Source organism: Mesoplodon densirostris, chromosome 15 (assembly GCF_025265405.1).
Source record: "Mesoplodon densirostris isolate mMesDen1 chromosome 15, mMesDen1 primary haplotype, whole genome shotgun sequence".
NCBI lineage: Eukaryota > Metazoa > Chordata > Mammalia > Artiodactyla > Ziphiidae > Mesoplodon > Mesoplodon densirostris.
The window spans coordinates 19,976,890-20,004,006 of record NC_082675.1 but is presented as its reverse complement, the minus strand read 5'-3'; the positions used below and the strand labels follow the sequence as shown (position 1 = coordinate 20,004,006).

At 50.5% G+C, this 27,117-nt stretch overlaps 1 protein-coding gene and 1 pseudogene across 2 annotated transcripts in view; both read right to left on the bottom strand.

The window, feature by feature from the left end:
- Positions 1-27,117, bottom strand: part of MYO18B (myosin XVIIIB) — a 226,492-nt gene that overhangs the window by 50,284 nt on the left and 149,091 nt on the right. For both annotated transcript variants that reach the window (XM_060118779.1, XM_060118780.1), the window contains exons 34-38: positions 17,594-17,707; positions 16,086-16,202; positions 15,221-15,304; positions 13,818-13,955; positions 11,280-11,465 (exon numbers count right to left, since the gene is read on the bottom strand). In XM_060118779.1, coding sequence (XP_059974762.1) covers positions 11,280-11,465; positions 13,818-13,955; positions 15,221-15,304; positions 16,086-16,202; positions 17,594-17,707 — 639 coding nt within the window. The remainder of the gene's footprint in view (positions 1-11,279; positions 11,466-13,817; positions 13,956-15,220; positions 15,305-16,085; positions 16,203-17,593; positions 17,708-27,117) is intronic.
- On the bottom strand, positions 4,050-4,290 carry LOC132503246 (transmembrane protein 258-like; annotated as a pseudogene).

Below are 27,117 nucleotides of genomic sequence, written 5' to 3'. Positions count from 1 at the left end.
TGGTCTGAATGTTGGCCCTCCACTCCCTTCGGATTTTGAAATCCTAACCCCCAAGGTGATGGTATGAGTAGGTGGGGCCTCTGGAAGTGATCAGGTCATGAGGACAGTGCCCTCATGAATGGGATTAGAAGGCGGAGACAGTCCTAGACCCTTCCACTGTGTGAGGACACAGCAAGAAGGAACCAGCTATGAACCAGGAAGAGAACCCTCGCCAAAACGCTGGTGCCTTGACCTTGGACTTCCCAACCTCCAGAACTGTGAGTGGTAAATTTCTCTTGTTTATAAGCCACCCAGTCTATGGTGTTTTGTTACAGCGGCCTGAACAAATTAAGGCAGTGATAATGATGATGATGTGACAGTGAGTTTGCTTTATGCCCTGTGATAAGCATTTAAATGCATTATTTCATTAAATCTGCCTTGAAATGATGTGATGGAGTTGCAATGACTATCCTATTTTATAAGATAACAGAGACACAGAAGGTGAGCATCTTGACCAAAGGCACACAGTAGGGAAGTGATGGCACTGAGATTTTCACCCAGTCTCCTGACTCCTAGTTCTCTGCCACTTCTGTCAAGCTTCTACTTCGTTTGGCGTGCATTTTTTACGCCTCCTATGTGCCAAACAATGCTTGAGGGCAAAAGTAAGCAAAATTTTTTTTTTCTGATAAACTCCGTTTGCTTAAGCCAGTTCGAGATTTGTCACTTACAACCAAAAGAGCTGTAATTTAGACCAATTCACTCATCCATTTCTATTTCCACATGCTTGCAATTCCAAATCAGCCAATTCTCCCCCAAAGAACCATTTTCTTTACCATTGCTTGGTCTATCCTCAAGTTCTGAGGTCTCCATCTACTTTCTCATTGTTTAAGTTCAGCCAAAAAAGACAAAAAAAAGAAAAAGGGCACCAGAAAGAGATGAATTGTTTTTCAAACCAAATTATAGTCTGGAGATGAATTTAAAACATTAAGAATCTGATCTGGGGCTCCCTGGGACCACTACCTCCTGAAGATGTCCAATTGGGACAATGACTGTGCTTTCAGGAGTGAAGATTAACCTTCCCAAGCCTCTCTGACATGCAATTAAGTGTGGCTTAATCTCATCTAAACAATTCCAATTGGATTTATTTTAATAATTTAATGTACACCTGCACCGCTCAATCAATGTCTCCTCCTACTTTTCTTTTTTTTTTTTTTAAGTAACTTTGGGAGGTTAAGTTACTCTAATTTCCACACGTCTAAGGTGACAAAAGTTCAACTGATGAAGTCTCTGGGGACAAGATTAGTATTTGCTCTTTTGTTTGCCATCTCCAGACTCCACGCGTTATTTGTAATTGGTATTAGCAACTTTCAATTCTGATTAATTACTGGAGCGTCTGTTTTTGATGCAGAAACAAAGCCAAAAGTCAGGGAGTAATAGACCCAATTATCCCTAGGTAGGCTTTTGGTAATAGATTTTGTTATCTAGATATCTCATCCCAGAGGCAGACGCAAAGAAACTCATTTCGTTAGATGGTAACACCTCTTGAATTGAGACAAGCACATTCACCACCTGGGATCAGGAGAGATTGGAAAAATTCCGTTTCAGAAATACGTCTGGGGCTGGCAACACCCAGTTCTAAGTCCCTTTTAGGACCAAGTTTCTTTTGTATGGAAACCTTTGTGGGGAGACAAGCAGAGGAGCCCACAGTGCCTGGAAGTGGGGATGATACAAAGGCCCACTTTCTCCCCTGCCAGCTGAGAGCACAGGAGGCTGTGACTAGTGGGGAGGGAAGCAGTGTGTGAACAGGGAGTTTATAAACACGCTGGGCCATTTTGGATCACACTGAGATAACGGGACAGTAATTAGGAGAGCTATCTCCCTGTCAAGAGAGCTATAAAAGGTGTTATTTATACCCTGCTCATGGCCCCAAATGCCCTCCACATGGAATGCCTTTTTAAATACTTCAGTTCCCAGCCAAACTAATTCATCTTTATGCTCTGAAGTTCAGAGCCATTGGTGGGAGAAAAACACTGAGAGTTTTTTTAAATGAAACCCTTAATTCTGGGTTTGGTGGATATACCCCCGGGGGCAGGTGGTGGGAGGGATCTGTGTTCTGACCTAGAGTTTGGAAACATGGGTCTTTGGGCAGCCAAAAAACAAACCAAAAGCGAAAACAAACACGAAAACTAAACAGAATCTGGCTTTGGGCTTCCTGAAGCCCTTACCAGCTACGGCCAGATTCTCAGAAGACACAAGAAAGAGAACCAGAGGGGAAGACGGAGCAGCCAGCATGCCTGCAGGGACAGTTATGTGACAGGCGGAGCGAGAAGCATGGTGTGGATTACTCGCTTCAGTCTTTCTGAGTAGATCTGATCACACCCATTTCATACATGAGGTGAAAGAACGTCCTCCTCAAGAGGGCAGAGTTCTCACAGTGAAGTAATCTGGCTTTAAAAAAGACAGTGAGTGGGCTTCCCTGGTGGCGCAGTGGTTGAGAGTCCGCCTGCCGATGCAGGGGATACGGGTTCGTGCCCCGGTCTGGGAAGATCCCACATGCCGCGGAGAGACTGGGCCCGTGAGCCATGGCCGCTGGGCCTGTGCGTCCGGAGCCTGTGCTCCGCAATGGGGGAGGCCACAACAGTGAGAGGCCCGCGTACAGCAAAAAAAAAAAAAAAAAAAAGACAGTGAGCGATGAGATTTGACGTGAGAGCCTTCGGACTCCACGCTTCTGTTGCTTCTACTCCAAACCAGGGCAGGGCGACCCCACCCCAAGGAGGCTCCAAGCCTGGGATGCGCTGGAACCAGCTCCCACAGACTGGCAAGAGCTGATGGCTGAGTTTTCAGGAATTTTGCGAGCCAGCTGTTACACAAATACGTATTATTAAAAATCGAATAATGTCAACTTACAATTAAATAAATCACATTAAAGACAAAGGTAACACATACTCAAAACACACTGCTTCCTAATTTTACTAACATTCTGCCCACGCTTTTGAAGTTGTTTCTGTCTATCATGTCTGTCCAGTGGAGGTGCCATGTAACAGTACTGCTGGGCGTGGCTTCCCAACACAGCACATCGTTAGCTGGAAACCAGCCGCGGGGGAAGATTTACACCACAGAGACTGGAAAACACTACAGACCAACTGGGATTCCACCTACGCTGGAGAGCCGGTTGTTAACCCTCTGCCAGAACACCGCCGCCCCAAGCTCTCCTCCTGGTGATCTGGCAGAGTCTTCCCACATCCCAGTTCAAAGTGAACCTCTCCATTGCATCCATGGGAGGCTTTCTCCTCACAGGAAAATTCACCAACACAGAAGGGAGACATCCCTTCATCTCTTTTAGGCCTCACACTGTTTTCATTTTTTCCCCCCGAAAGTGGAAAATATACCCCAGAGTAACACCAAATAAATAATTCACGAACCATATATAATTGATGCTAGGTTTAAAAGAAGTAGATCCATGAGTGGTTGTCTATTAACTATTTATGACTGCTCGGGCTGCTGACAAGCCAGGCTTGGTGCGGAGATCTCACCCATGCTCCCATGTTTTATTTAAACATTATTAAAAGCACACAGCCTGCAGCGAGGCCTTCCATTCCACTTAGAATCAGACTCTGCTGCGAAATCACCTCTGGGTCTCGGAAAGGTTAGGACTGGCTTTTGCTGGAACTGCTACTGCCTTTTCCCTTCGTGTGGAGGGTGTTAGGCTGCCTCTTCCGCTCACCCTTGAATTTTTCTCTTTTGATGTGACCCCCACTCCAGTTTTTCTGTGACCTGGGGTACGTCACATCACCCCTCTGCCCTGAGTCTCAGTTTGACCATCCGTAAAATGGGGAGTATCACAGGCATTACCTTAAGGGTTACTGTGAGGATGAGATCAGAGCAGTGATTATTAATGGGGTGACTTTGCTCCCCAGGGTACATCTGGCAAGGTCTGAAGGTTTTTTTTGGTCACACATCTGCCTTTATTGTGAGCAGCCGATGGGACACTTCCGGCATAGTAAAAAAAAAAAAATTAATTTACAAAAGCAGGGATTCAGTGAAGCCGCCTGGTTGGAACCCTTGGGAGCTCACACGTAGATGCCAACCCAGAGCAGCAGGAAGAGGACTCCAAAGCCCATGAAGAGTGAGGCCACTAAAGAGATGAGGGGCTCTCTGTAGATATCCTGAGTGGATGTGGTGGAGGTGACCTCCTAAATGAAGAACCAGGCAGTGAAGAACATGCCAATGGCCAACAGCACCACGGTCAGATGCGGAAAGACAGCCGGGTTCACTGGGCTGGTGTATCTGCTCATGTCCTCAAGCTCTGTTTTGCCGGGCCCAGGGTAATCCACCGCTCCACCACCGCGGGGGTAGATATTTTTGATTGTGATGACTTGGGTGGGGAGCTACTTGCATCCGGTGGGTAGAGGCCAGAGATGCTGCTAAATCTCCAACACAGCACAGGACAGCCCCACATCAGACAATTATTCAACCCAAAATGTCAATAATGCCAAGACTGAGCAACCCTAGAGTACAGAATCAAAGGCAGTATTAATTTTTATGACTCGCTTTTAAAAAAGGTACTTGAATGAGGAAATACCACGTGTCTAAATCTTCTAAGGGAGAGAATGGGTTTGAGCTGGTGAGATCTTGGTCCAGATTCTAATTCAGCCACTTAACTGGGATTGTGACTTTGGAGAGAGAAGTTGCTTCAGTTCTCTGAACTCAGTTTCTTTATTGGTGAAACAGGGATAGTTACCTCAGACAGAGAGGCTTAAAAGAGAGATCTCATGTAAAGTCCTTAACCCAATGCCCAGCACACAGCAGTAAAGCACTGGCTCTCATCAACACTGCCCCAGCCAACGTGCGTGTAGCACGGGATGCGGCCGCAGAGCTGGCAGACTTGTGACAAGTCTGAGTGGACTAAGAAAGAGTCATGGGAGGAGTGAAAAGAAAGGGGAAAGAAAACAAGGGAGCATCTATTAAGTGCCTACTGTGTGCTATCATTGGGCACTTTCACCTACACCATCTCATTTACTCCTCACGGCCTCCCAATGAGATCGGTTGTATTTTGCTCCCAATTTACCGATGGGGAAACTGAGGTTCTGCAGTGTTAACTTAGCCACCCGAGGTCTCATACTTCAAGTCCAATGCTCTTTCCACCAGCCTGCAGTGAGCTGAGGTGTCCTCCCCAAAACCGTATCCACTTGGAACCTCAGAATGTGACCTTTTTGGAAACAGGGTCTTTGCAGATGTAGTTCGTTAAGATGAGGTCATACTGGATTAGGGGAGCCATAAATCCAAGGCCTGGTGTCCTTATGAGAAGATAGGACACAGAGACAGGGCAGAGAAGAAGCCCATGTGAAGACGGAGGCAGAGAGTAAAGTTATGTGGCCGTAGCCAAGGAACACCCGGAGCCCCCAGAAGCTGGCAGAAGGAGGAAGGAGTCTCCCTTAGAGCCTTCCGACACCTGCTGACACCCTGACTTCAGACTTCTGGCGCCCAGAGCTGTGAGACAACACGTCTCTATTGTTTTAAGACAACCAGCTTTTGGCAATCTGTTATGGCGGCCCTGAGAGGCTAATACACACCCTCCTCCTCTCCAAGGGGAGCCAGAAGAACTGTGTGAGGAAATGAGAGAGAAACCACATGTCCACACCCAGTCAAGTGAGCACTTGTCAAGCAAGAGAAGCAGCAGGAGAGAGCAGGTGGCAGTGGGGGGAGGGAGGGGTTTTGCAGCTGGCGGCCAGTGGGGGAGCTGCAAGGAGAAAGAAGGAAGAGAAGAAAGCAAGCCAGAGGTGGGCTTCCCGGGTGGCGCAGTGGTTGAGAGTCCGCCTGCCGATGCAGGGAACACGGGTTCGTGCCCCGGTCCGGGAAGATCCCACATGCTGCGGAGCAGCTGGGCCCGTGAGCCATGGCCGCTGAGCCTGTGCTCTGCAACGGGAGAGGCCACAGCAGTGAGAGGCCTGCGTACCGCAAAAAAAAAAAAAAAAAAAAAAGAAGGCGGAGGTGAAGAGTCTGTGTTTACATCTCGATATGTGGGTTTATCTCTGCCTTTCTGGAGACCTGGACATGGCCCGCCACATGGCAGGTGTGCCCTAGACGTCTGCTGAATGCAGGTCAGAGATGATGATGAGGTTGAGACGACCACGCGCTGGCCAGCACTGCATCCTCCATGCAATCTTCTCCACGTCTCCCGGTTCTACCAAACCACTTCCTCCTTTGCTCGCACATCCCATCCTGTACCAGAAGTATTTAGAGACACATGCATCTCCTCCTCTGGAACTTGAGGTCTCCAGAGGCACGGTCCCTGGTCCATTCACGTCTGCATCTCCCATAACATCAGGCACAGGGACGGGCACATGGCAGGACACAAAGTAAAGTGTGTTGATCTGAAAGTTCCAATTTTTAAGATAATTTTTGAGTTGTTCTCTCAAAAGGTAAAACTCCAAAACACTGTGGAAACTATTCATTCAGCAATTTCTGAGAATCTACCTGTGCCTAACCCTGAACTGGAGACCAAGAGTCAAATAAAACCCACTCCCCTCTCTCAGGTGCTCCCTGTCTAGGAAGACAAGAACACAAGCAATGACAACAGCCCTTATGAATGGGGTGAACACAAGGCGATGTGGGAACACAGAGGAGGTACATAGCTTAGTGATGGGTGGAGGTAACAGTGAGGGCTTCCTGAAGGTGAGCTCTGACCTGTTACAGGCTGAGCAGGCAGGCAGAGGGATGCAGGAGAACAAAGGTGATGAGCCCGGAAATGACCTGGCACCGGGGCCTGACACCTCTGTGCTTGAGTAGATCACGCGAGGTGACGAGAGGCAGACAACCAAAGGCAGAGAAGTCTACAGAGGCTAGATTTCTGGGAAGAACTTGGGGCTTTGCTCTGAAGGCAGTGGAGAGCCATGGAAGATTTCTTAGCAGAAGAGCAACACAGTAAGATGTGTCCCTTCTAGAATGACCTTTGGGAGGGAGGAGCAAGAGTGGAGGAAAAGTGGGGAGCCAGGATACAAGGTAACTGTACAGGCCTAGACCAGAGGGGCTGCAGATTAAAACAGAGAGGGAGGACGTAGGGCTGGGACTGGAAAGGATGGATTTGAAAAATACCTCAGTAGGATAAAATCAGCAGGTGTGGCCATTAATCTGTATGACTCAGAGAGAGAGATGGGCCACCGTGATTTCTAGCTTGGGTCACTGAGTGCTGAGCTAAGAGTGAGCGGAGGCGCCATCTAAGGTTTTCAGGGGAAAGTTAAGACTATAGAGAGGCCAAGGTGCTGAAGGGGAACCCGACAGGTGTAGCGTCCAAAGCCAGTGCACCTGGCTGAAAGCCGGCAGAGGGCAGGCCTTCCTGTCACCCTCAACTCTAACTCTTCCAACTGTCCTTGACAGCCCTTCATCACCCTGACCTGGGGCGGAGGTGGTTTCCCCTGAGCTCTGTAACTATTGAAAAACAACAGGATATAAATCCACGGATAAGCTGTCTTGCCACCCCAGTGGAAAAAGGACTTGAATGACTTAGAGCCAGAGTATTCTTTTCTCCATAATGGTTCCTGGAGCCGCCAGGAATAGTGCATCTATGAAAATTAATGGCAAAACCTCATTTTTCTGTTTTCTGGGAAGAGAAGTTCCATCGGCGGGTAATTGATCCTGATCTGGACATGCCGGTTTGCCAGCCAGGGGTGTAAATCATTCTCACGGAACAACCTGCGGCCCTTTAAACCAACACCAACAGTGACAAATGGGATAGGGTGGGACAGGTGGAAAGGAACACTGAGGGGAGATCCATCAATATCCTTCCCGCTTCTCACCGGGGCCCAGAGTGTAGGATCCTTTTTGGGGACTCCACAGCAGAGCCATTTTTCAGCAGGGTTGGGTCGGGAGGGCAACGTGATGTCCCAGCGAAAGCTTTAGCGCTGGACACGCAGGGAAGCCGATCCCAGCTCTGCCACTCCTGACTCTGCAGCCCTGGGCCAGGCACCCCTTGCGTCCATACCTGCTGGGGTGACGTAAGCGTGAAAGAAGATGACATCTGCAAAGAACCTAAGCCCAGAGCGACTCAATCAATGTTTGTCCAAGGAATGAATGAATGAAGGAAGGTATGCTTGGCCCCGGGAGTTCAGAAATTCACTATCCCTCCCAGAGAGATGTGAACTTTAAAAACAGAAGATGAAATGGGCAATGGTTTACTCAAAGAAGTGATTTGTGGTGATGACCGGGAGCATGATGTCAACTGGTCTTCTAAGAACCCTCCAAATCCCAGCACACAGACCCTTTGTTTTGCCTGTGAAAGCTCTGAGCGATCACTGCAGAGAAACATATAAAATACACAAGCAACGGCCTTGGCAATATCTCTCCCTTCAGCACGTGCTCCTCAAGGGTAAGGGTGTGTGTCTTGTTCCCTGTTGGTCCCCAACATCCAGCACTGGGTTTGGCCCAGAGTAAAACCTAGGGATACACAGCAATCGCATGAATGAAAGAACTAGAACCCTGACTGACTGCCTTGCAGGTGAAGCTTATTGAGAACACATAGCACGGAGCAGCTCCCCCCTTACCTTACAGGGGTAGGTGGGAGGAAGGGAAATTGGTGGCACAGACACGAACCTGAGAGGTGAGGTGTCACCTCCTTTGATACCTGGAAAAGTGCCAGGATGCTACGCAACGGGAGGGGCCTCACCAACAGGGTTCCTCTGAAAATGACAGTGTTCGCTGAACTCTCCCACTGAGCAGCATTCTGTCCAGACTGTGAGTGTGTAAAAATCAGGGACGTTATGATTCCCCGCCCCTCCCCTCCAATGCCCATCCCCGTGCCAGGCCCAGAGCTGGTGCTGAATGAATAAATAGATAAATGAGAAAGTAAGAAAATATGATATCCTCTCCTCCCCCAGAGGAAATATCCCAGGGCTCAAAGGCAAGGGGCCTACTTGAGGGCAGGTAGGTTGGTGAGCTCGGGACATCCCCTATTAGGACAGGTCTGCCAGCCTAACAATGTCCCCGTGAGCCCTGCCCATCCACGGAATCACTGCAGAAACCGGCTGTGGAGGAACACGCCCTCCCTCCGTAGCGGGTCGAAGGGTGGTCCCCCAGAAGCTACGTCCTCCCAGAACCTGTCAATACGGCCTTATTCAGCAAAAGGGTGTTTACGAATGTAATTAAAGTAAGGGCCCTGAGATGAAATCAAATTGGATCTAGAGTGGGCCCTAAATCCAATTACAGGTGGCCTTAGAAGAAAAGGCAGATGGGTATCTGAGACATACACGCACAGGATGAGGAACCATGTGAAGACAGAGGCACAGACTGGAGTGACCCGGCCATAAGCCAAGGAACACCCGGAACCACCAGAATTTGGAAGAACAAAGAAGAATTCTAGCCTGGACCCATCAGAGGGAGCATAGACCTGCCAATACTTTGATTTCTGACATTTGGCCTTCACAACTGTGAGAGAATAAATTTCTCTTGTTTTAAACCACCCAGTTCGGGGTAAATTTCTAAGGCAGCCCTGGAAAACCGATACACCGCCCAACCCCAAACACACACCAAAATAAAAAGAATAGTTCAGCCTCGGTAAGCTTACCCAGAATCTTACAATGAGAAAACAGAGAAAGATGCAGGTCTAATTTTAGCATACACATAAGCTTTGTGCTTTGCAGTTTTGACCCATATATGGGGGTTGCATTATAACCTTTTCCAGATTTTAGGGCCTTTAAAGATCTGAACATATCCCTGGGAATGGGGGTAGGGAGAGGAAAGTGAGGAGGGGAGGGGAGGGGAGGGGAGGGGAGGGGAGGGAGAGCGAGGAAAAGAGCAGAGAGGAGAGGAGGAAAACCACTATCTGATGTGACGGGAAAGCCTGGTGTCCCGCCAGCTGAAGAAGACATTGGAGGAGGAGTGCTGGGGATGTTCTCTCACTGCAGCCAGAGGTGGCAGGAGGGGGCTCAGCTGCAAGAGGAGCAGGGCTGGTTAATGAGGAAGTTAGCCCGTCAGTTGGAAGAAAGAGCCTTTCCCTCTCCCAGGGCCAAGGCGGGTGGAGGCACTGCCAGTCACGGGGCTTGGATCTGTCTGGGAACCTGGGTCTCTGTGTGGAGCCTCACCTCGTCCCGACACGACAGCCGGGCTGCTGGCTTGTCAGGGGCAGAGCTATGGGGATGACACTGGCCGCGGGAGGCAGTGGCCCGGGAAACATACTTGCTGCAGGAGGACAAGGTGGTGAGACCTGTCACAAAACCAGAGTGGACAGGGCAGGGAGGAGATGACGATGGTGATTTAAAGCCCTCTGGGCCGAACTGCAGCACGTTCTGGGTTGTCTCAGAGAAGGCTCTATGGTGGAGGGCAAAGGGGGTGCCAGATGCCTCCCAGGCTGCAGAAGCAGAAACCTGGAGGCTCGGGGATATCTGGGCTCGTGGGGAAAAGGAGGAGTGGGCACTCTCAGATGCTCTGTGATCCCTGCAGGAAACTGTTCTCAGAAAAATACAATGAACAATGGAGAAACCTTCCCATTTGGAAGGAAACAAATTTTAAAATGCACCTTGGGCCACACCAGGGGACAGGCATGGCTTAGTGAATAAAAGTAGAGACTACAGAGTTGGACAGACCTGGGTTCCAAGTCTTACTTGCATGTGGCCTCAGGCAGGGGAATGTACCACTCTGGGCTTCAATCTGGCACGTGTGTCCCCGTGCCTCAGTTTTCCCATCTACTTCACAGTACTGTCAGGAAGATTTAAACAAGAAAGGTTTAACCCAGAACCTGGCACATAGCCAGTGCTTAATAAATGGTGGGTTTAGCATGATCGTTTTTATCTTTCATCTTTGTGGTTGCTGTTAACAGCCCAGAAAGACCTCTGACATTTACAAGGTATGACTTTGACAAATTATCTCAGCTCTGTCAAGCCTCAGTTTCCTCATCTGTAAAATGGGATAACAATACTGACTTCACAGGGTTATTACGATGCTTACACGGCATTACGGGTGTTAAGACTCCATGCAAGGGAGACATTTAATAAACGTTGGTTCTCTCCTCTTTGCACGAGGCCGCCCTGCCTCTGGAGGAGAATGTGTGAGGCAGGAAGAGAAAGTCTGGAGTGTGAGACACAAAGGTGGCTGGAAGTCATCCTGCAGGAGTGAATGCGACTGGCTCACTTTGGACCTGCCCCCGGCGTTTGCAGCCCATGGCAGTGTCGGCTCACAGCCCATCCCCTTCTGGTTTCTTCCCTGCTTCCGGTCTACCCCCAAAGGCCCCAGGGACCAGGCCCTGAGGCTCCCATTCAGAAGGAAGGAGGGCTCCCCTCCTGAACCCTCCATCACAGGACCACACTCACCAGCTCCACGCACCGCCGGCTGGCCTCGGCCTCCCGCTGCACCAGCTCTTCCATGTCCACCTTTAGCTCCTCTAGACGCCGCTGGTAATACTGGCTGCTCTCCCTCTGCTGGGACTCGGCCGTGGCTGCCTGTGAGAGCTCCTCACCCATCTTCATCAGGCTGTCCCGAAGCCGCATCACCAGGACCTGCAGCCCAGGCAGAGAGAACACGCCCACCCTGGAGTTAGAAGCCTGGGGCCCGACACAGGAGGCTCTAGAAAGAAATCTTTTGCTGAGTCTCTGTGCATTTTTCTAAAGTAATCAGGGTAATAATCCTGATTTCTGGTACAAAAATGAAGGAAACATAGAAAATGATAGCTGCTGTTCTGAAAGGCAGTGTAGCTTAGTGACAGATGCTGAATTCACGTTCTGGGTTCAAATCCTACCTCTACCTCTTCCTGGCTGTGTGACCTTGGGCGAGTTATTAACCTCTCTGAGTGACAGGATGATGTCCAGGATGCTGTCAGGGTTGAACATGTTAAGTTATGCGGAAGGCTTAGCTTGGCGCCTGGCACACAGGATGTGCTGGGTAAGGGCTGGGAATTAAGATTTACAGCGACCTTCATTCAGCTCAAGGTTTGGGTGGTGGAGTGGCACGGTGGAAAGGACACTATGCCGGGGGGTCCAAATCCCTTCCCCAACATGGATTCTGGTTTCCCGATTTGTAAAATGAGGAAGTTTGAGCAAATAATCTCCCGTAAGCCTGAGCTCTAATATCATGGCATTTTTCTTTGTGTGTGTGTGGGGGGGTGGTAGTGGAAATCCACAAGGACACAATGAAACTATGAATAGAGAGAAAAGAGCCGTGAGCATCACCAGTGCTACAGAAAACCAACCCAAGGGCTGTTCTGCAGAATTCATTAGTTGGCCAACAAGTCTGGAACCAATAGATTCTGATGGGTAAATACTCGAGTGATGACATAAAATGCAACCCACATGAATATTTTAGGTCCCTGCTAAGGACTCTGAGCCCCCTTCCAGATCAGAGACTGAATAATGGGCTAAAAGAAAAGCTTTATGATTTGTTTCCTCTTTCCCCTTTCAACTGGAGTTTAGCAACGGTTTCAAAGGGCAACAGGAGGGTCATAAGAATAGTCCTCCAATTGTGTCCTCAAGGTACCCCATCTCAAGGATCTGGGATTCTACTAAATTCCAATAATGATGGCAGAGGGAAAAGCAAATTTGGAAATAGAATCTGCCATTTAAAGTTACTCTACAATTGTATTCTTCTCTGCTATCACTTGACCATGCTAGAATCAAGCAAAAAATGATATGTGATATAGCTCAAATTATGTATTTAGTCATTTAAAATATAGTAGATCAAAGTTTCATGGTGATCTGCAGAGACAATTATGCCTTGAGGGATCCCTTGAGCAATTCCGAGAACCACTGAGGGCCAAGGCAAAGAATTTTTCTCTCGTCTTCATTCAGAGCAGCCTTCGTAGAGACCAAAAGCCCAATAGGGGATTGGGAGTAAATGTTTCGGAATGAGAAGAGCAGCCTCCCATCGCTCAGACATACCGTCATACTTTGGGTAAGCCCCCTGGCTGCAGGGAGATTAGAACCTGAGACCAGGATGGAGCGAAGGTCAAGAGTCAATCTCCTCCTGTCACTGACTCTACCTGGCTTTATCTTGAATAACTCACTAGACCTCTCCGGGGCCATCTTCTCATTCTATCCTGCATGCCCCATGGGGCTGTGATGAACATCACGTGGGGTAGCTGATGTGGAAGGTTTTGGCAATGGGGATCTCCTCGGTAAATGTCCCATGCCATTGGTGTACAGAGCTAAATGTGAATACAGTCACTGAACTCCACCCCAGCCCATCCAAGTCTTACCTGTCCTTCAAGGTCCAGCACCAAAGCCACCTCCTCCTGTAAACCCTCCTGATTCCCCAGCCTGAAAGGACCTCCATCCTCCAAACCTCACAGCCCTCTCTCCTTAGTATGGGTATTTATGTACATATCTTACCCACGTCTCCTACAAAGCTCTATGCTTCTGGAAAGCAGAATCTATTTAATACATCCGTCTTCCACACATCCAACACAAAGCCTAACACACACTAGGGGCAAAATAAATTTCTGCTCAAAACAAGTGTCGGGTACATACGTGGATGAGTGGGTGGATGGAGATGGGCAGAACTGGATCAATGGATAAAAACATGGACAGACAGAGGGGTCAAGGTCTGAAGGAAAGAAAAAGAATAGAGGAAGAGAAGAAAAAATAGAGAAAGGAAGAAGAACAAATGGAAAGGGGGATGATGGATGGACCGATGATGGTGGATGGAGATGGAGACAGAGGAGGTGACTAGGCTGAGTGAATGGGGAGCTTGTGGGACAGTGCGATTGAAGACAGGAAGGAGGGATGGAGGAAGGGAACTCAGGAGATGGATGAGTGATCCAGATGCAGACAAAGGCATATGAGTGGACAGATGGATGGAGTTTACACGAAAGCCCTCATAGCTCTAGGCCTGAGCAATATTTACACGCCAACAAGTACCTCAAATCTCTTGATCTGCACTTTCTGGAACTCCGTCTTGTTCTCCAGGTCACAGATGACCGCCTCCTGCCTGCTGACGATGGCTCGGTCCACGGTGGACTGCTCCAGGTACTCAATGCGCATCTGGGCCACCTGCAGCTGGGGACACACCCAAGAAGGCCACTGACCACCTGGCAGCCCCGAGTCCCAGAATCGGGGGTCCCAGCAAGACCCAGCCCCGGGCCCATCCACGCTGCTCCTTCCCAGCTCAGGTGCACAAGCACGAACTGCTGGATCCCAGCTGAGGACCCCACATGGGACCCTGCCCCTTCCTGTGCCTTCAGCTTCCAAACAGCCCTTCCAGTCAGCACCTCTCGTACCTCTTCCTCCTGCCCTGATGAAGCACCAAGCTGGTCTGTGGACAGCAAGCTTTAGCATCAAGAACACAACCAAGAGTGGGTTCGGGAGCCAAGCACATATTTCAGGGTTCCAAACCTGGCTTCCCACTTTCTAGCTGGGTGTGTCGGGCAAGTCAGTGTCCTCTTTTAGCCTTGTTTCTTCATTTTTGTGTGTGAAGGAGATTAGTGCCTGGTACATTGCAAGCACCCAGCAAGTGGCCACTCCTGCTATTATTTTTGTTCCACTTGTTGTCACTCTGTGCCCAAAGATACTGTTGGAGACTAGGTCACTCTGACAGCCACTCTAACTGGGCACACGCAATGGTTCTAGAAGAGCTTTGAGAATTTCATGGATGATAGCAACCCACTAGGTAATGAGGGAAATTTAGGGGTGTTTGGAGGAACCATGACTTCAAAGGAAGATGTCACAAAGGATGGTGATCCTGTCTTGCACAGACCAGACCCTTCTCCTTGGGCCATTTCTCAGGGGTAGACATCCTGCATGGAATCCCTGCTGAGCCTCACTGCGTGGGGCATCTATGGATCCTGAACAAGCATGGGCAGGAGTGTGTGTGAGTGTGTGAGTGTGTGTGTGTGTGTGTGTCTCTCTCTCTCCTCTCTCCCCCTCCCTCTCTCTCTCCTCTGTCCCCCCACCCCCCTCTCCCACCCACCTTGGGATTGTCCTCAATCCGTCATGCAACTGATGTTGAGTGAGTGAATGAATGACAGTTCCCAGGATCCTCCCCCACAACACGGAGACTCTGAGCACGTACTTGTCCTTTTTTTTGTTTTACATCTTTATTGGAGTATAATTGCTTTACAATGGTGTGTTAGTTTCTACTTTATAACAAAGTGAATCAGCTGTATGTATACACATATCCCCATCTCTTCCCTCTTGCGTCTCCCTCCCTCCCACCCTCCCTATCCCACCCCTATAGGTGGTCACAAACCACCTAGCTGATCTCCCTGTGCTGTGCAGCTGCTTCCCACTAGCTATCTATTTTACGTTTGGTAGTGTATACGTACTTGTTCTTGAAGCTTCTGCTTCTCCTTCTTGGCTTCCTCTAGCTGCAGCTGCAGTTCCTGGATCTGCCCAATGTCGGCAGCAGACTGGTAAGGCGAAAAATGTCACATTGAAACCACAGGCTTTGCTGCAAGTCCCTTCTTCCCCTGCCCACAGATGTCTACGTATCACAGAGCATGACAACAGGTGGCTCTAAAGGGCACCTCACATTCTCCCCAGTATCCCTCATCTCGGTGTGCACCCAGTCACTCCCACTACACAGGCCCATAGCTTCGGTCAACTATCCAGCGCTTTATTATACACCCTTGAGAGCCCAGACAGAATGAGCTGGCTGCGGCACCAGGACCAGAATTCTGAGGGAAGAGCACTATTCTAGGTCAGGTAACTGGGATTCTAGACCTGGATACCAGCCTTGGCAAGCCACAGAACCACTCTGCACCTCAGTATCCCCATCTGTAAACTGGGCTGATAGTGTCTGCTGAGACCCTCTACATAGGGTTTGTCCAGAGACTAAAATGAGGCAATGGAGAGTAAAGGTCCTTTAAAAAAGAGTTGAACCAAACTGTTTAACGTGACTATCCCCAAAGAAAAGAATTCCAGAGGATAGGAGGGCCGCTAGCTTTCTATTTTCCACAGGTATTTATTATTTAAATTATTTATAATGGGCATATGAATCTACTGCTTTTGTAAATGAACAAATAAACTTCCATTTTGAACAAAAGTGTGATTCACAGTTGCTATTTACCTGTGTGGCACTTATCCCTCCAAGGTCCTAGCACCAGAGAGTGGCCCGACCACATTACCTTCTCACTGTCCCCACCTAACTCACCCAAGGCCACCAAGCCTTCTTCCACCGAAGGCCATTACCTGAGCGATGAGGTCCTTGTGCTTCTGCATGAGGTCATTCAGGTCGTCCTGGTCCTCATCGATGCGCTTCAAGAGGTCTGCCCTCTCGAACTGCAGCCGGTACAGCTGCTCGTCCACCTGCGGGGGCAGGACGATGGTGGGCGAGAAAAAGCGGGGTAAAAGGGGGACTACAGGGGGCTGATGAAGAGCAAAGGCAGGGCTGGACTTCCCTAGCAGTCCAGCAGTTAAGACTCCCCGCTTCCAATGCAGGTGGCGTGGGTTTGATCCCTGGTCGGGGAACTAAGATCCCACGTGCCACGCAGCCAAACAATTTTTTTTTTAATTAAAAGAAAAAAAAAAAGAACAAAGGGGGACTTGCCTGTGGGTGTGTCAGGTGAGTGAACACCTGCCTGTAAGGGAGGCCATGGCTGTGTCAATGAATGCTGTGTGTGTGTGTGTGTGTGTGTGCGTGCTGGGCCTGCCTGTGACTGCGTGAATGCAGCATGTGTGTACGTGAATGGATATATGACCGTATAAGCCTACCTGGGAATCTACATACCTACAGTTTAAGTGTGCATGGTGCACATGTGTCAGTGACCTCAATAAATATGGGTAAACTTAAATGTATATCTTACCTACGAGAGCATTTATTTTATATGTGGGTCTGGTGATTCTGTATGTGAGTGTGTACATTCATCCTTGCATGCGCATGTGTGTGAATGTTTGTGGGCAAGTTCCCCTTGATCTAGCACAAATAAAATCTGGGACAAAAGGGCCAATGGGGATCCTGAGAAAAGCTTTTGCCAATAAATCTCTAGCTCTGTCTAAACTTCGGATTTCACATGTTGCGTATAAATTTAAGCCAACCCTGTACATCTAGACGGGGCACTTAGAAACCCACACCCAATCTTCACCAACATAATAGATCCATAATATATGTTCATTTCTTCCTGCTCAGCATTGAGCACACAGTAGGCCCATTACAGACAGCTCTTAGGAGTGAGCCCAAGTGGGCCCACAGGGCTACCCTTGGCTCTTAGAAGAAAGGATGTGAAGAAGTAGCCCAACAATAGTGACCAAGTGCTCTCGGGGGTGGGGTGTGTGTGTGTGTGTGTGTGTGTGCGTGCGTGTACGTGTGCGTGTGCAGTAGGTCTACAATAGATGGCTGGGAGCTGCTTCCGGGGGGGGCACAGTGTGGGCTCACAATAGATAGCTGTGCTCCCACTTCAGGTGCTGAGCGAACAACAGGCTCATACTGGAAGCATCCCCATGGGGCTGAGCACACACTGGGTCCACAGCAGGGTTCCTGGCCTCCCTTCGCACAGGTGAGCACACAGCTGACCCTCATGTGTGCCCTTACACCTTTGTAACACTCAGCTCTGAGTAGGCTGCCTGTGCTCTCGGAGCGGCCAGCACCCAGTAGGTCTACAATGGATATCTGTACCTCCAAGAACAGTACAGTGAGTGCCCCGGTCCCTCCTCTAATGCTGCGCACACAGTAGGCTGCCCACCCCAGGAGGGACCGGTACCAGGCTCTTGCTGCGGGTCATGCTCTCCAGCTCGCTGTGCATGCTCTCCAGGTCGGCTGTCAGCGCCTTCTGGGTCTTCAAGGCATCCTCACACTTGGCTTCACTCTGCTGCAGCTGGACGAGGCAGGAGGGGGAGGGGAAAGGGAGAGAGGCCTTGTGACACTGTCTCCTGGAACGTCCCTCCCCTCCAGCCCAGCCCGGCCCCTCCCAGGCAGAAGAGTACTTTACAGGCAACCCTCCCCTCTTCACGGGTGTTCATCAACCCACAGAGTGGGAAGCAGAGGTGTTTGCAGTAGGGGCAGCTGGGTTCTGAGCCCACTCAAAACGGAACTAGCACTGCCCCAAGAAGTAAAGCCAGGTCACCCCCAATTCAGTGCCAGGAGCGAGTCCCCACTTCCGTTCAGCAGATATTTGCTGCCGCCCACTCAGTGCCAGGCACGGGGCATGCACAGAACAGTCAAGGTGGCCCCTGCCCTCCCGTTGGGGAGACAGGCAGGGACAGGTAGTGACAGTGCCTCTGAGGGTACCAGGAAGGGGAGTGTATGGGGACCCCGGAACACAGGATGGGGGCTGGGAAGCCTTCCTGGAGGAGGTGCTCATAGTTCGTTCAGTGGGGACTTGCCAAGTAGACATATTTAACCAGAGTTGTGAACCCCCTTTTAAATGGAAGGCAAAATATTCTGTGTGTGAGCATTTCCTGGTACATGACTTTCACTAGATTCTCGACGGTTAAGAGCCACTGACTCAAAGTTTCTCCTCCTCACTCTTTCCTTCTCTTCCTTCTGTCCATATGGACACAGTAGGCCTCCTATCCTAGCAAAGTGGGGCCATGGAGATAGGTACAATGACCTGTGTGGCCCCAGAAGACAGAAGTTTTCCCCCGGAGAGACCACATTCACGCACAAACCCTAAGTTCGTTCTGTGATTGAGTTTCCCCCTGATTTCTGAACCCTAGAATCTCCAAGCAGAAAACCACCTTATAAATCACTGAAGGCAAACATTTGAGGTTCAGAGAGGGGTGGCGCCTTGTCTGAAGTCACAGAGCTACAAGAAACAAAGACACCACTTGTATCGTCCAGACCAGCTCGCTTTCTCAACTGCCAGGCCACTGTCCCTCCAAAATAGTAAATGACATTAAGGCTGGTGCTAACAGATACGGGAAAAAGAAAAGCCAACTAGACTCCTACTGAAATGACATGCACACAATCTGATTCCCGAGGCCACCCAGTGAAGGGGGCACATTGATTTATGAAAGGAAAATGAGAGAGCCAGGGCAAAGGATGCCCCAAGGACAGCTGACCAAGACAGGGTTCTGTGGGGAGAGTCTGCCTGGGACCGTTTTCATCTTCCAAACTGGGCAGAGAACATCTTCCTCGGAATGTCCAGGAGCTCATACCAGATGCTAGAATAATAGTAATGACACAGGAGGTGGGGAGCAGGCAGGCTGCCATTCATTCCAATATCGCCCGTCAGTCCTCCTGGCAGATCTGGGAGGTGTGCACTGCTAATACCCCCATTACGCAAGCTGGGAAACCGAGGCCCCAGCCTCCTCCCGCAGCTTCCCCACATGGCACCCTAATCCCAGCCCCACCCCACTGCCAGCAGCCTCAGCCCACAAAAGCCCCATCTTCAAGGTGCCAAAGAAAGCGTATTTCTGCAGCTGGGCTCCGTGCTGGGCCTGGGAGGAGGGCTCGGTGGCCCGTTTCCCTCAGCGACTGGAAGGGATCAAGACACACTGAGAAAAATGATGTGGAGCAAGGGAGGTAACTGGCGTTGTTAGAGCATAATCGACAGAGGAAATAAGAAGTCAGGCGCAGTCTCATCTTCCCCCCAGGTGACTCCAGGGCCTCTGGGAAGGGGGGCGCTGGGGGGGGCGGTGGGCTGGGGATAGAGGGCTGCCCAAAGCCAGCCCTGGATTCATGCATAAGTCAGAGGTCTTGCTAAGGAGAGGCATTTAAACTAAGACCTAAATGATGCAAAGGAGACAGCCAGGTAGAGCTTTAAGTGGAAAGGTGCCCTGAGTGGAGGCAACAGCAAGTGCAAAGGTCCTGAGACAGGAACAGGAAGGAACTCGGTGCTGCAGAACAGAAAGACAGCCAGTGGAGCTGGCCAGCTACACAGAGAAGGCCAGGAGGAGGCGATGCTGAGAAAGTGGATGGGGATCCTATCAGTGAGGCTTGTGAGCCAGGACGCAAAGCTTAGCTTTGTTTTTAGACTGTAGGAGAACCACGGCTGCTCTCTGAGGACTGAGGAGGAGGGTGGCATGATCTCCCTCTGGCTGCTGTGGGGAGGAGGGGCTTTGGTGGAAAGAGTAGCAACAGGGCAGCCAGAGAGGATGCTGCTGTGGTTTTCCAGGAAGAGGGTGGTGGAGGTGCTCCAGTCGGAGAGGAAGGAGAGGAAGTGGAGAGAAATGGAAGGGTCTGCACAGGGCGGTGTGCAAGGAACAAAAGAAATGGGCAGGCAGGAGCAGATGGGCCAGCGTGGGAGAGGATGTCAGATAACTAGTAGTGGAAGGGAGGTGTCCAGCGGGGCCCCGCTGCCAGGCCAAGTTGCTCGGCCCAGGGCCAGGAGGCAGGTGAGAGCCATTGTGAGTAGCTCGACAGGGCAGAGCCGATAGACAACAGCAGTTCCCATCTGCTGAGCCCCTCCTTCAGCTGAAGGAGGGTTTCATCAACATGATGCTGCTGGTTCTCTGAGCCCCTGGAGAAAGAAGGCTCTATTTTTATCCCCATTTTACAGATGGTACACCTAGACATGCTCCTTCCTTTCCCCAGTCTCTCTGGGGCAAGCAGGGAGAGGGACGATTTATCCCCAGGCAGAAAGGAGCGCAGAGACAGCATGCAGGCAGTGGAGGGCCTGCTGGCATTAGTCCTAGCTCCCACCGGGCTGGAGAGAGGATTATCTTGGCCCTGATGGTTTGGGCATGAGTGGCCACACCGGCTACTGTTGCTTGGGGACCATTTCCAGGGCACTGGGCTCTAGCTGCCTTGCTTCACAATAGCGCCACAACCCCTCTAGAAGAAAGGCGCCACCGTGAGGACCAACTGACCTCGGAGGAAACTGAGGCTCACTGAGGGGAAGCAACTTGCTCACAGGCACACGGCCGGCAGCAGAGGAGCCTGGTTGTTCCAACTCCAGAGCCCAAACCTTAACCACTGGGCTCTGCTGCCCCCCATGGAAAGCCACTCTCTGGAAAGAGTAACATGGATTAAAATAAAGAGAGAGGGGCTTCCCTGGTGGCGCAGTGGTTGAGAGTCCGCCTGCCGATGCAGGGGACACGGATTCGTGCCCCGGTCCGGGAAGATCCCACATGCCGCGGAGCGGCTGGGCCCGTGAGCCATGGCCACTGAGCCTGCACGTCTGGAGCCTGTGCTCCGCAACGGGAGAAGACACAACAGTGAGAGGCCCGCGTACCAAAAAAATAAAAAATAAAATAAAGAGAGAATCCCAACTGCGGAGAAAACAGCCCAGTGGCTTGGTGCTACCATGTAAGCCACTCAAGCCGTGTCACAGTGACCTGAGCCAGGCGGGGACTGTAGAATGAGAGGTAGACACATCAGGAAGAACGGACAGAACTTGGAGTCTGAACCCACGTGGTGGCGCCAAGGAAACACGTCGTGACCGGAGCCTTCCAGGGATGCGCGAGTTCATCCCAAAGGGAAGAGGCAGGAAAGCAACCCGTGTGGCATCTGCTAAGCGCCAGGTGAACCACGAGCGGGGCCAGAGCGTGGGCACTGGGGCCAGACCTGGGGGGTCTGCCTCTCGAGCCAGTCACTGAACTCACCACGCCTCAGTTTCCTCATCTGTAGAGTGGGAACGGTCACGTCCTACCACCCATGCGGGATAAACCAGTGAAAACATGAGCGTGCTTAGCACAGCACCCGGCACTGAGAAAACACCAAAAAAGCAACGGTGGACGTCGCTGTTGTTTGTCTCCTTCAGCCCTTAACAGCCTGAGAAGTGGGGACTTTTAACCCCGTTTTAGAGGTGAAGGTGCCAGAGGCCAAGTGAGCTGTCAAGGTCACGTGGCCAGGGGGAGGCAGGGCCTGGACCACAATCCCAGGGAGGGTTTTTAGGCTTCCTGGCAGACTGGGATGTATGCAGGGAGGGTGCCAACCCCAGAGGCACACAAGTCAAGCAGGCCCGGATTTTCACTGGGCCTAGGGCTATTGCAGCAACACTAGGAATCCCCCAGCCTGTGGCCTCTGCCGGGCAGGCCCGGGATTGCTGCTGGCGAGCCGTCTTAATGCTGAGCTTTAAAAATTTCAATTTATTACACTTCAGGGAGCAGGAAGAAATACAGGCCATCTCGGGCCTATTTTCCATTATGGTTGACGTGGCGTAAGAATAACTCACTGCACATTATTTCCATATTGGGGCTGTTTGACCGACGTTTTTATGAAGTCAGGTGGCAAATGGTGTCAGGGCTGAGATCAGATCCCTCAGCGGTGCAATGCTGCTACCGCTGCTCTGACAGTGTCTTCCCGGAAGGAGGTCTGGTGGAGCAGTCAGAGAGCAGCCGGCTGACAAGCGACTCCCCAGGAAGGGTTCTTGGGGTCCCACCTCCAGCCCTGGCAGCCAGCCTGGCTATGAGGATCCCACACCCCTTTCAGCTCCAAGTCACCATCCAGTCCCCGTGGACAAGCCCTCCCACGTTCCAAGCAGACCTCCACAGCATGGGGTGGGGAGCGCTGGGGGAGAAAAAGGCCCCCGGGATTTCCATCCCTCTCCAGACCCAGCATGGGGCAGGACCCACAACGGGCTCTCAATGACACAACTGATTTGATTTTCGTACAAGTTCACGTTTTTCTTTCCTTCCATATCTTGTTTCTTGAAAAATCAATACAATAACCTGCAAAGTATGTGGGTACAAGGCACCAAAATGCCTTTAACAGCCAGAAACTCATCTCCCCCTTGCATACGTCCGGTCACGCTATCATTCACTTATTAGATCAGCCACCCTTCCCCAGGGGCTGCTGAAAGGTAGGTTGTCATTTCCTCTCCAGCCCCTGAGCCAGGAGCCCTCTACCAAATGGACACCTTTGTGCATGAACAAAGGGTGTCGAAGCTCTGGCCTGGGGACATGTGGTGAGGTCCTGACTCTTGGACCAGTGTGGGAGGACAGTGAGGGTCCTCAAAGTCTGGGTTCTGGGGGGCAAGATGAGACGAGCGGCATGCAGGCTCGAAGCGCTGCAGCGGCCCGGGGGCTGCCGTGCTCAGGGGTTAGGAGCCTGCGCTCTGACACGTTGCCAGGCGTGGCTCCGCCGTCACTCATTTAACCCTGACAACAACACGCAGAGCTGGGGTCAATGGCCATTCTTGTTGCTACTGCTGAGGAAACTGAGGGGTAGAGGGGTGAAGTGACTTACCTAAGGTCACCCCGGTACTACGTGGCAGAGCTGGCAAATGGAACTAGGCAGCCTGGCCACCAGGCTGTTATGCTGCACTCCCATAACAGCAGTGCCCACCACGCATGCTCCAGAGGGGAAATCTGGTGATGGGACTGCACACGCCTGCTCTCATTTCTTTTGACAGCAGCATCCTATCTTCTCTGCAAAGAAGGTCCACCCCCCAAATGTCCATGATGGGGCCAACCCTCCTCCCTCAAGCCCAGAGAAGATGCATGTAACTCAGCCTAGCCAGGCAGAGCACCACCTCCTGCTGGCCATAGTAGTTGGTCGTGGGACAACAGCATGACTGACACCAGGATTTTGTCTGCGACTACAACACAAGATTGGCTCCTTCTGATGCAGGATGTAAGCTTGGAGTGTCTGGGGGCCCTCCTGCCACCAAGAAGGAAGAGACTGCCTAAGAATACAAGGTGACATCAAGACCGTTGAGGCAAGAGACACATTCTTGATGACATGGTTGGAGCACCTAGATCCAGCCAAGCCTGAAGGCAATCGTAGCCTCAGAACTTTTCAGATATTTTGGCCAATGACATCCCTTTTTCTGCTTGAGCAAATCAGAGCTGGGTTGCTGTTACCCAGAACCCAGATATAGGATGAGTGAGCAAGTCAGAAGAGCTAATACATGCACAGGGTCAGCCACAGAGTAAACAATCAGAACTGTGGTGAGAGTGTTTGCTGATGCTCTTCTGTCACAAGTTGGATCAAAGTAGCTCCCTCCAAAACCCTGTGACAGAATAACAAACATCTCTTTAACTATTCTGTGTATGGATCCCTCCTCATGGGGGATAAACAGTCCCCCTTCTGGACTGTTCAATGGGGAGAAGGAGGAGGGATGGATTTCTTCAGCACCAACCATATCAGGCACGGTATAAGCCTTGATGCTTATTATGACCATAGCCCACAACAGCCCTGCAAGGGAGGAATCAGCCTGGGCAGGGGAGTGACTTGCCCAAGGTCAGAGTCAAGTCCACGAGACTCTAAACCCAGGCTGTTTCTGGGCCACCACCAGCCCCCTCTGCACACAGTCTTTCTCTATTGCTGAATTCATCTCAGGCATTCTCTCCCCAGCATCCACCCCCTCTCATTCAGTGGGAGGGCGATTGAGATTCTCAGCACACAGACAGCAACTACAAACCAATGAATAGCATTACTTTCCTATGCAATGCCATCTGCCCGCTTTAAATACCTGGGTAAAATGTTTGCTCTGGACTTATTAGGCTACGAGATGAGTTGGCCTGACACACGGAATGAGGTGGGGAAAAAGGGAAAATTCTGATATTTCAGCACAGCGGTTAGAACCTGGATTTCTGGGTCTGATTGAACAACTCAGAAGATTTAAAAATACCACACTGCAAACGTCACAGGGAAGTGCTCTAAGAAATGGTGGCTTTGGCAGGCTGATCTCAACACATGCCTTAACATCCCATCAGTGTACTTGGAAGAGTCAACCTTCAGGCTTTCCCTGAAGGGAATCACCAATATCTCAAACTACAGACGGCCCTGATAGGGAACAAACTTAGTAAATGCAACATATTAAAGATGTCAGGTCAGGTCCACCAATGGTCTGTCCAACTCAGAAGTTTGATGACAGTGGCCTCAAGGGAAAGTTCCTCAGACCATATGGTGGTTACTCTCTGTGTCCTTGATCTCCAACTATTCGGGCATATACTAAACATTCCATGATTTTCCTTACATTGTGCTAGACAACCATCGTGTATGGATGTACTGAAATGCTTTCTGAGGATTTACTGTTTCCATCATCATCATCTTCAGAGTAATAATAATCATGATGAGTAGTGGAATAATAATAACTGCTTTCTGTGGATGCTGACCACGTGTCTGTTCATTTGCAACATGTACCCCGTCTATGAAGTACACAGTTTCATCTTCATTTTATCGATGAGGAAACTGAGGCTCAGAGAGGTCAGTTAATTTGTCAAGGTCACACAGCTATTAAACGGTGACTGGAGCCAGGACACGAACTGAGGTCTCTTTTAAACGCACAGCTTTTCTTTGTGAGCCCTGTGGCATGTGCTTACCACCTGCTGAGTAAAGCAGGTCTCCTTTTACTTGTTTTAAGTGTGCTTCTTTGAGGGTTTAGGAGTCCTTTCTAATTTTGTATCATAGGATCTAAGGATGGGACAGGTGCTACATGATAGAACAGACTTCAAGAATTTCCTTCCTGACTTCCCTCTGGTGACAATGGATTTGTAACACACAGGTGCTCTCCAAAGAGAGAAAGAAAAAAAAAAAAACAACAACAACACTTGGAAAAGCAGGATAAAATACTCAAAAAAGGTTCTCCCTGCCCCCATCCTATTCACGCCCCCCCCCCTTTTAAATTATATTCCAGCTCTCCAGTGCTCCTCTAAATAATTAGTACAATGTCTGAGGCCTCCACGTCTTGTCTTCCCGCTGGACAGCGGGCTCTGGAGGGTCACTGGGTCTTGCTCACCTCTGGGGGCCCACACAGTAGGGACTCCACACCCACGTGCTGAGGCAAGGCTGCGAGGGCAGCTCAGCGCATCACTGAGCTGGCCCCTGTTGCTGGGACTGCCCACGTCTGCAGCCTGAGCTGCCCACCACCCACGGCGGCTCGCAAGAGCCCCGAATGCCCCCTCGGGAGGCCACCCGCTGCCTGGCTGCCCCCGGCTCCCCCTGAGCACAGATCTCTGACCCCGATGCCAGCAGTGTCCAGAGAGAGGCTTCACAGGAAGGACAAGGGGCGGGGGCAGGACCCTGCCTGTAGGAGCAGACGAGCTGGACGGGGAAAGCAGCCACAGACACGTTCGGCAAACCCCGGGGCCCCGAGCGGGCCCTTTCTGTAAAGCTGGAAGGAAGTCTGTCCGGGTCACACGGGGGCAACCCAGTCAAGGCCCAGTTTCCGGGTGGGCCGGGCAGAGGGTGTTCTCACGAGACTTCCCTTTAATAAAAGGGTTCTTTTGCACACACAAAAATACACACATACTTGAAAAGCACCAGGAGAGATTAAGTCTTCCTTCCTCACTTTACAAAAGAAATCTCTGAAGCCGCCCTCCCTCCCCGCCCGCTTGAGACAGTGCACACTGGGGAGGGGCTGGATGGCCTCCAGGGGTACACCCTACGGAAATGCACACACATGTGCCTCCCCCATGTAACAGAGCGTGGGGAAACGTTCATAGCAGCTCTATTCCTAACAACCAAAATCTAGATGACTTACTTGTCCATCAATAGCAAAGTGGCTAAACTGTGATACAGTCTCATAAACTAGCAAGGAGAATGAAGCGGCTAAGACGTATGGTAACATCAGCAAGTTTCGTCTATATCGATGGAACAAAGAAAGCTAGACACAACGTGAGAACAGGCGGAGGATGGGAATTCAGCCAAGGGGTAACATGAGCGGATGGGTAACCGAGGAACAGCTTTTAAATGCGCATCTGGTTCATTGGCTTCTCCCCTAAACCTATGGGTACCTTTTGAGAACAGGCCTTACGGAGAGGCCCGAATTACTTAGGGCTTGAGGCGCTGGCTCTACGGTGACCAGCTCACCCCTGTTTGCCTGGGACTTTTTTGGTTTTAAAATCAGAAGTCCCGTGTCCCGGGAACACGCTCAGACCCACACAAATCCAAATGGCTCTGGAGTGAAAAACACGTAGCTTCAAATTCCAGGGCACCCAGATGGAGGAACCTTCACCACACAATTGGCCTGAACTCTCCCAAAATGCCAGCGTCATAAAATACAAAGACAGACTGAGGCTCTACGGATGGTATCACTGAGCACAGGCTGTTACACATTCTAGGTTGGATCCTGAACAGGGAGAAAAATTGTTACAAAGAACATCAGTAAAACAACAGGCAAAATTTGAATAGTCAGCAGATAAGATCAGGGGTCAGCAAACTTCTCCTTCAAGGACAAGCTAGACAATATTTTAGGCCATGCAGGCCAAGAGGCAAAATTGAAGTATATATGCAGGTACTTATCTAACTGTAAATGTAGCCGTTTGAAAACGAAAACCATTCTTAGCTCTCAGGCTGTAATAAGAAAAACAAAAACAAGACAACAATGAAAAAATAGGCAGCATGGGCTGGATTTGGCCTGTGAGCCATAGTTCACTAACCCCTGGATTAGAAAAC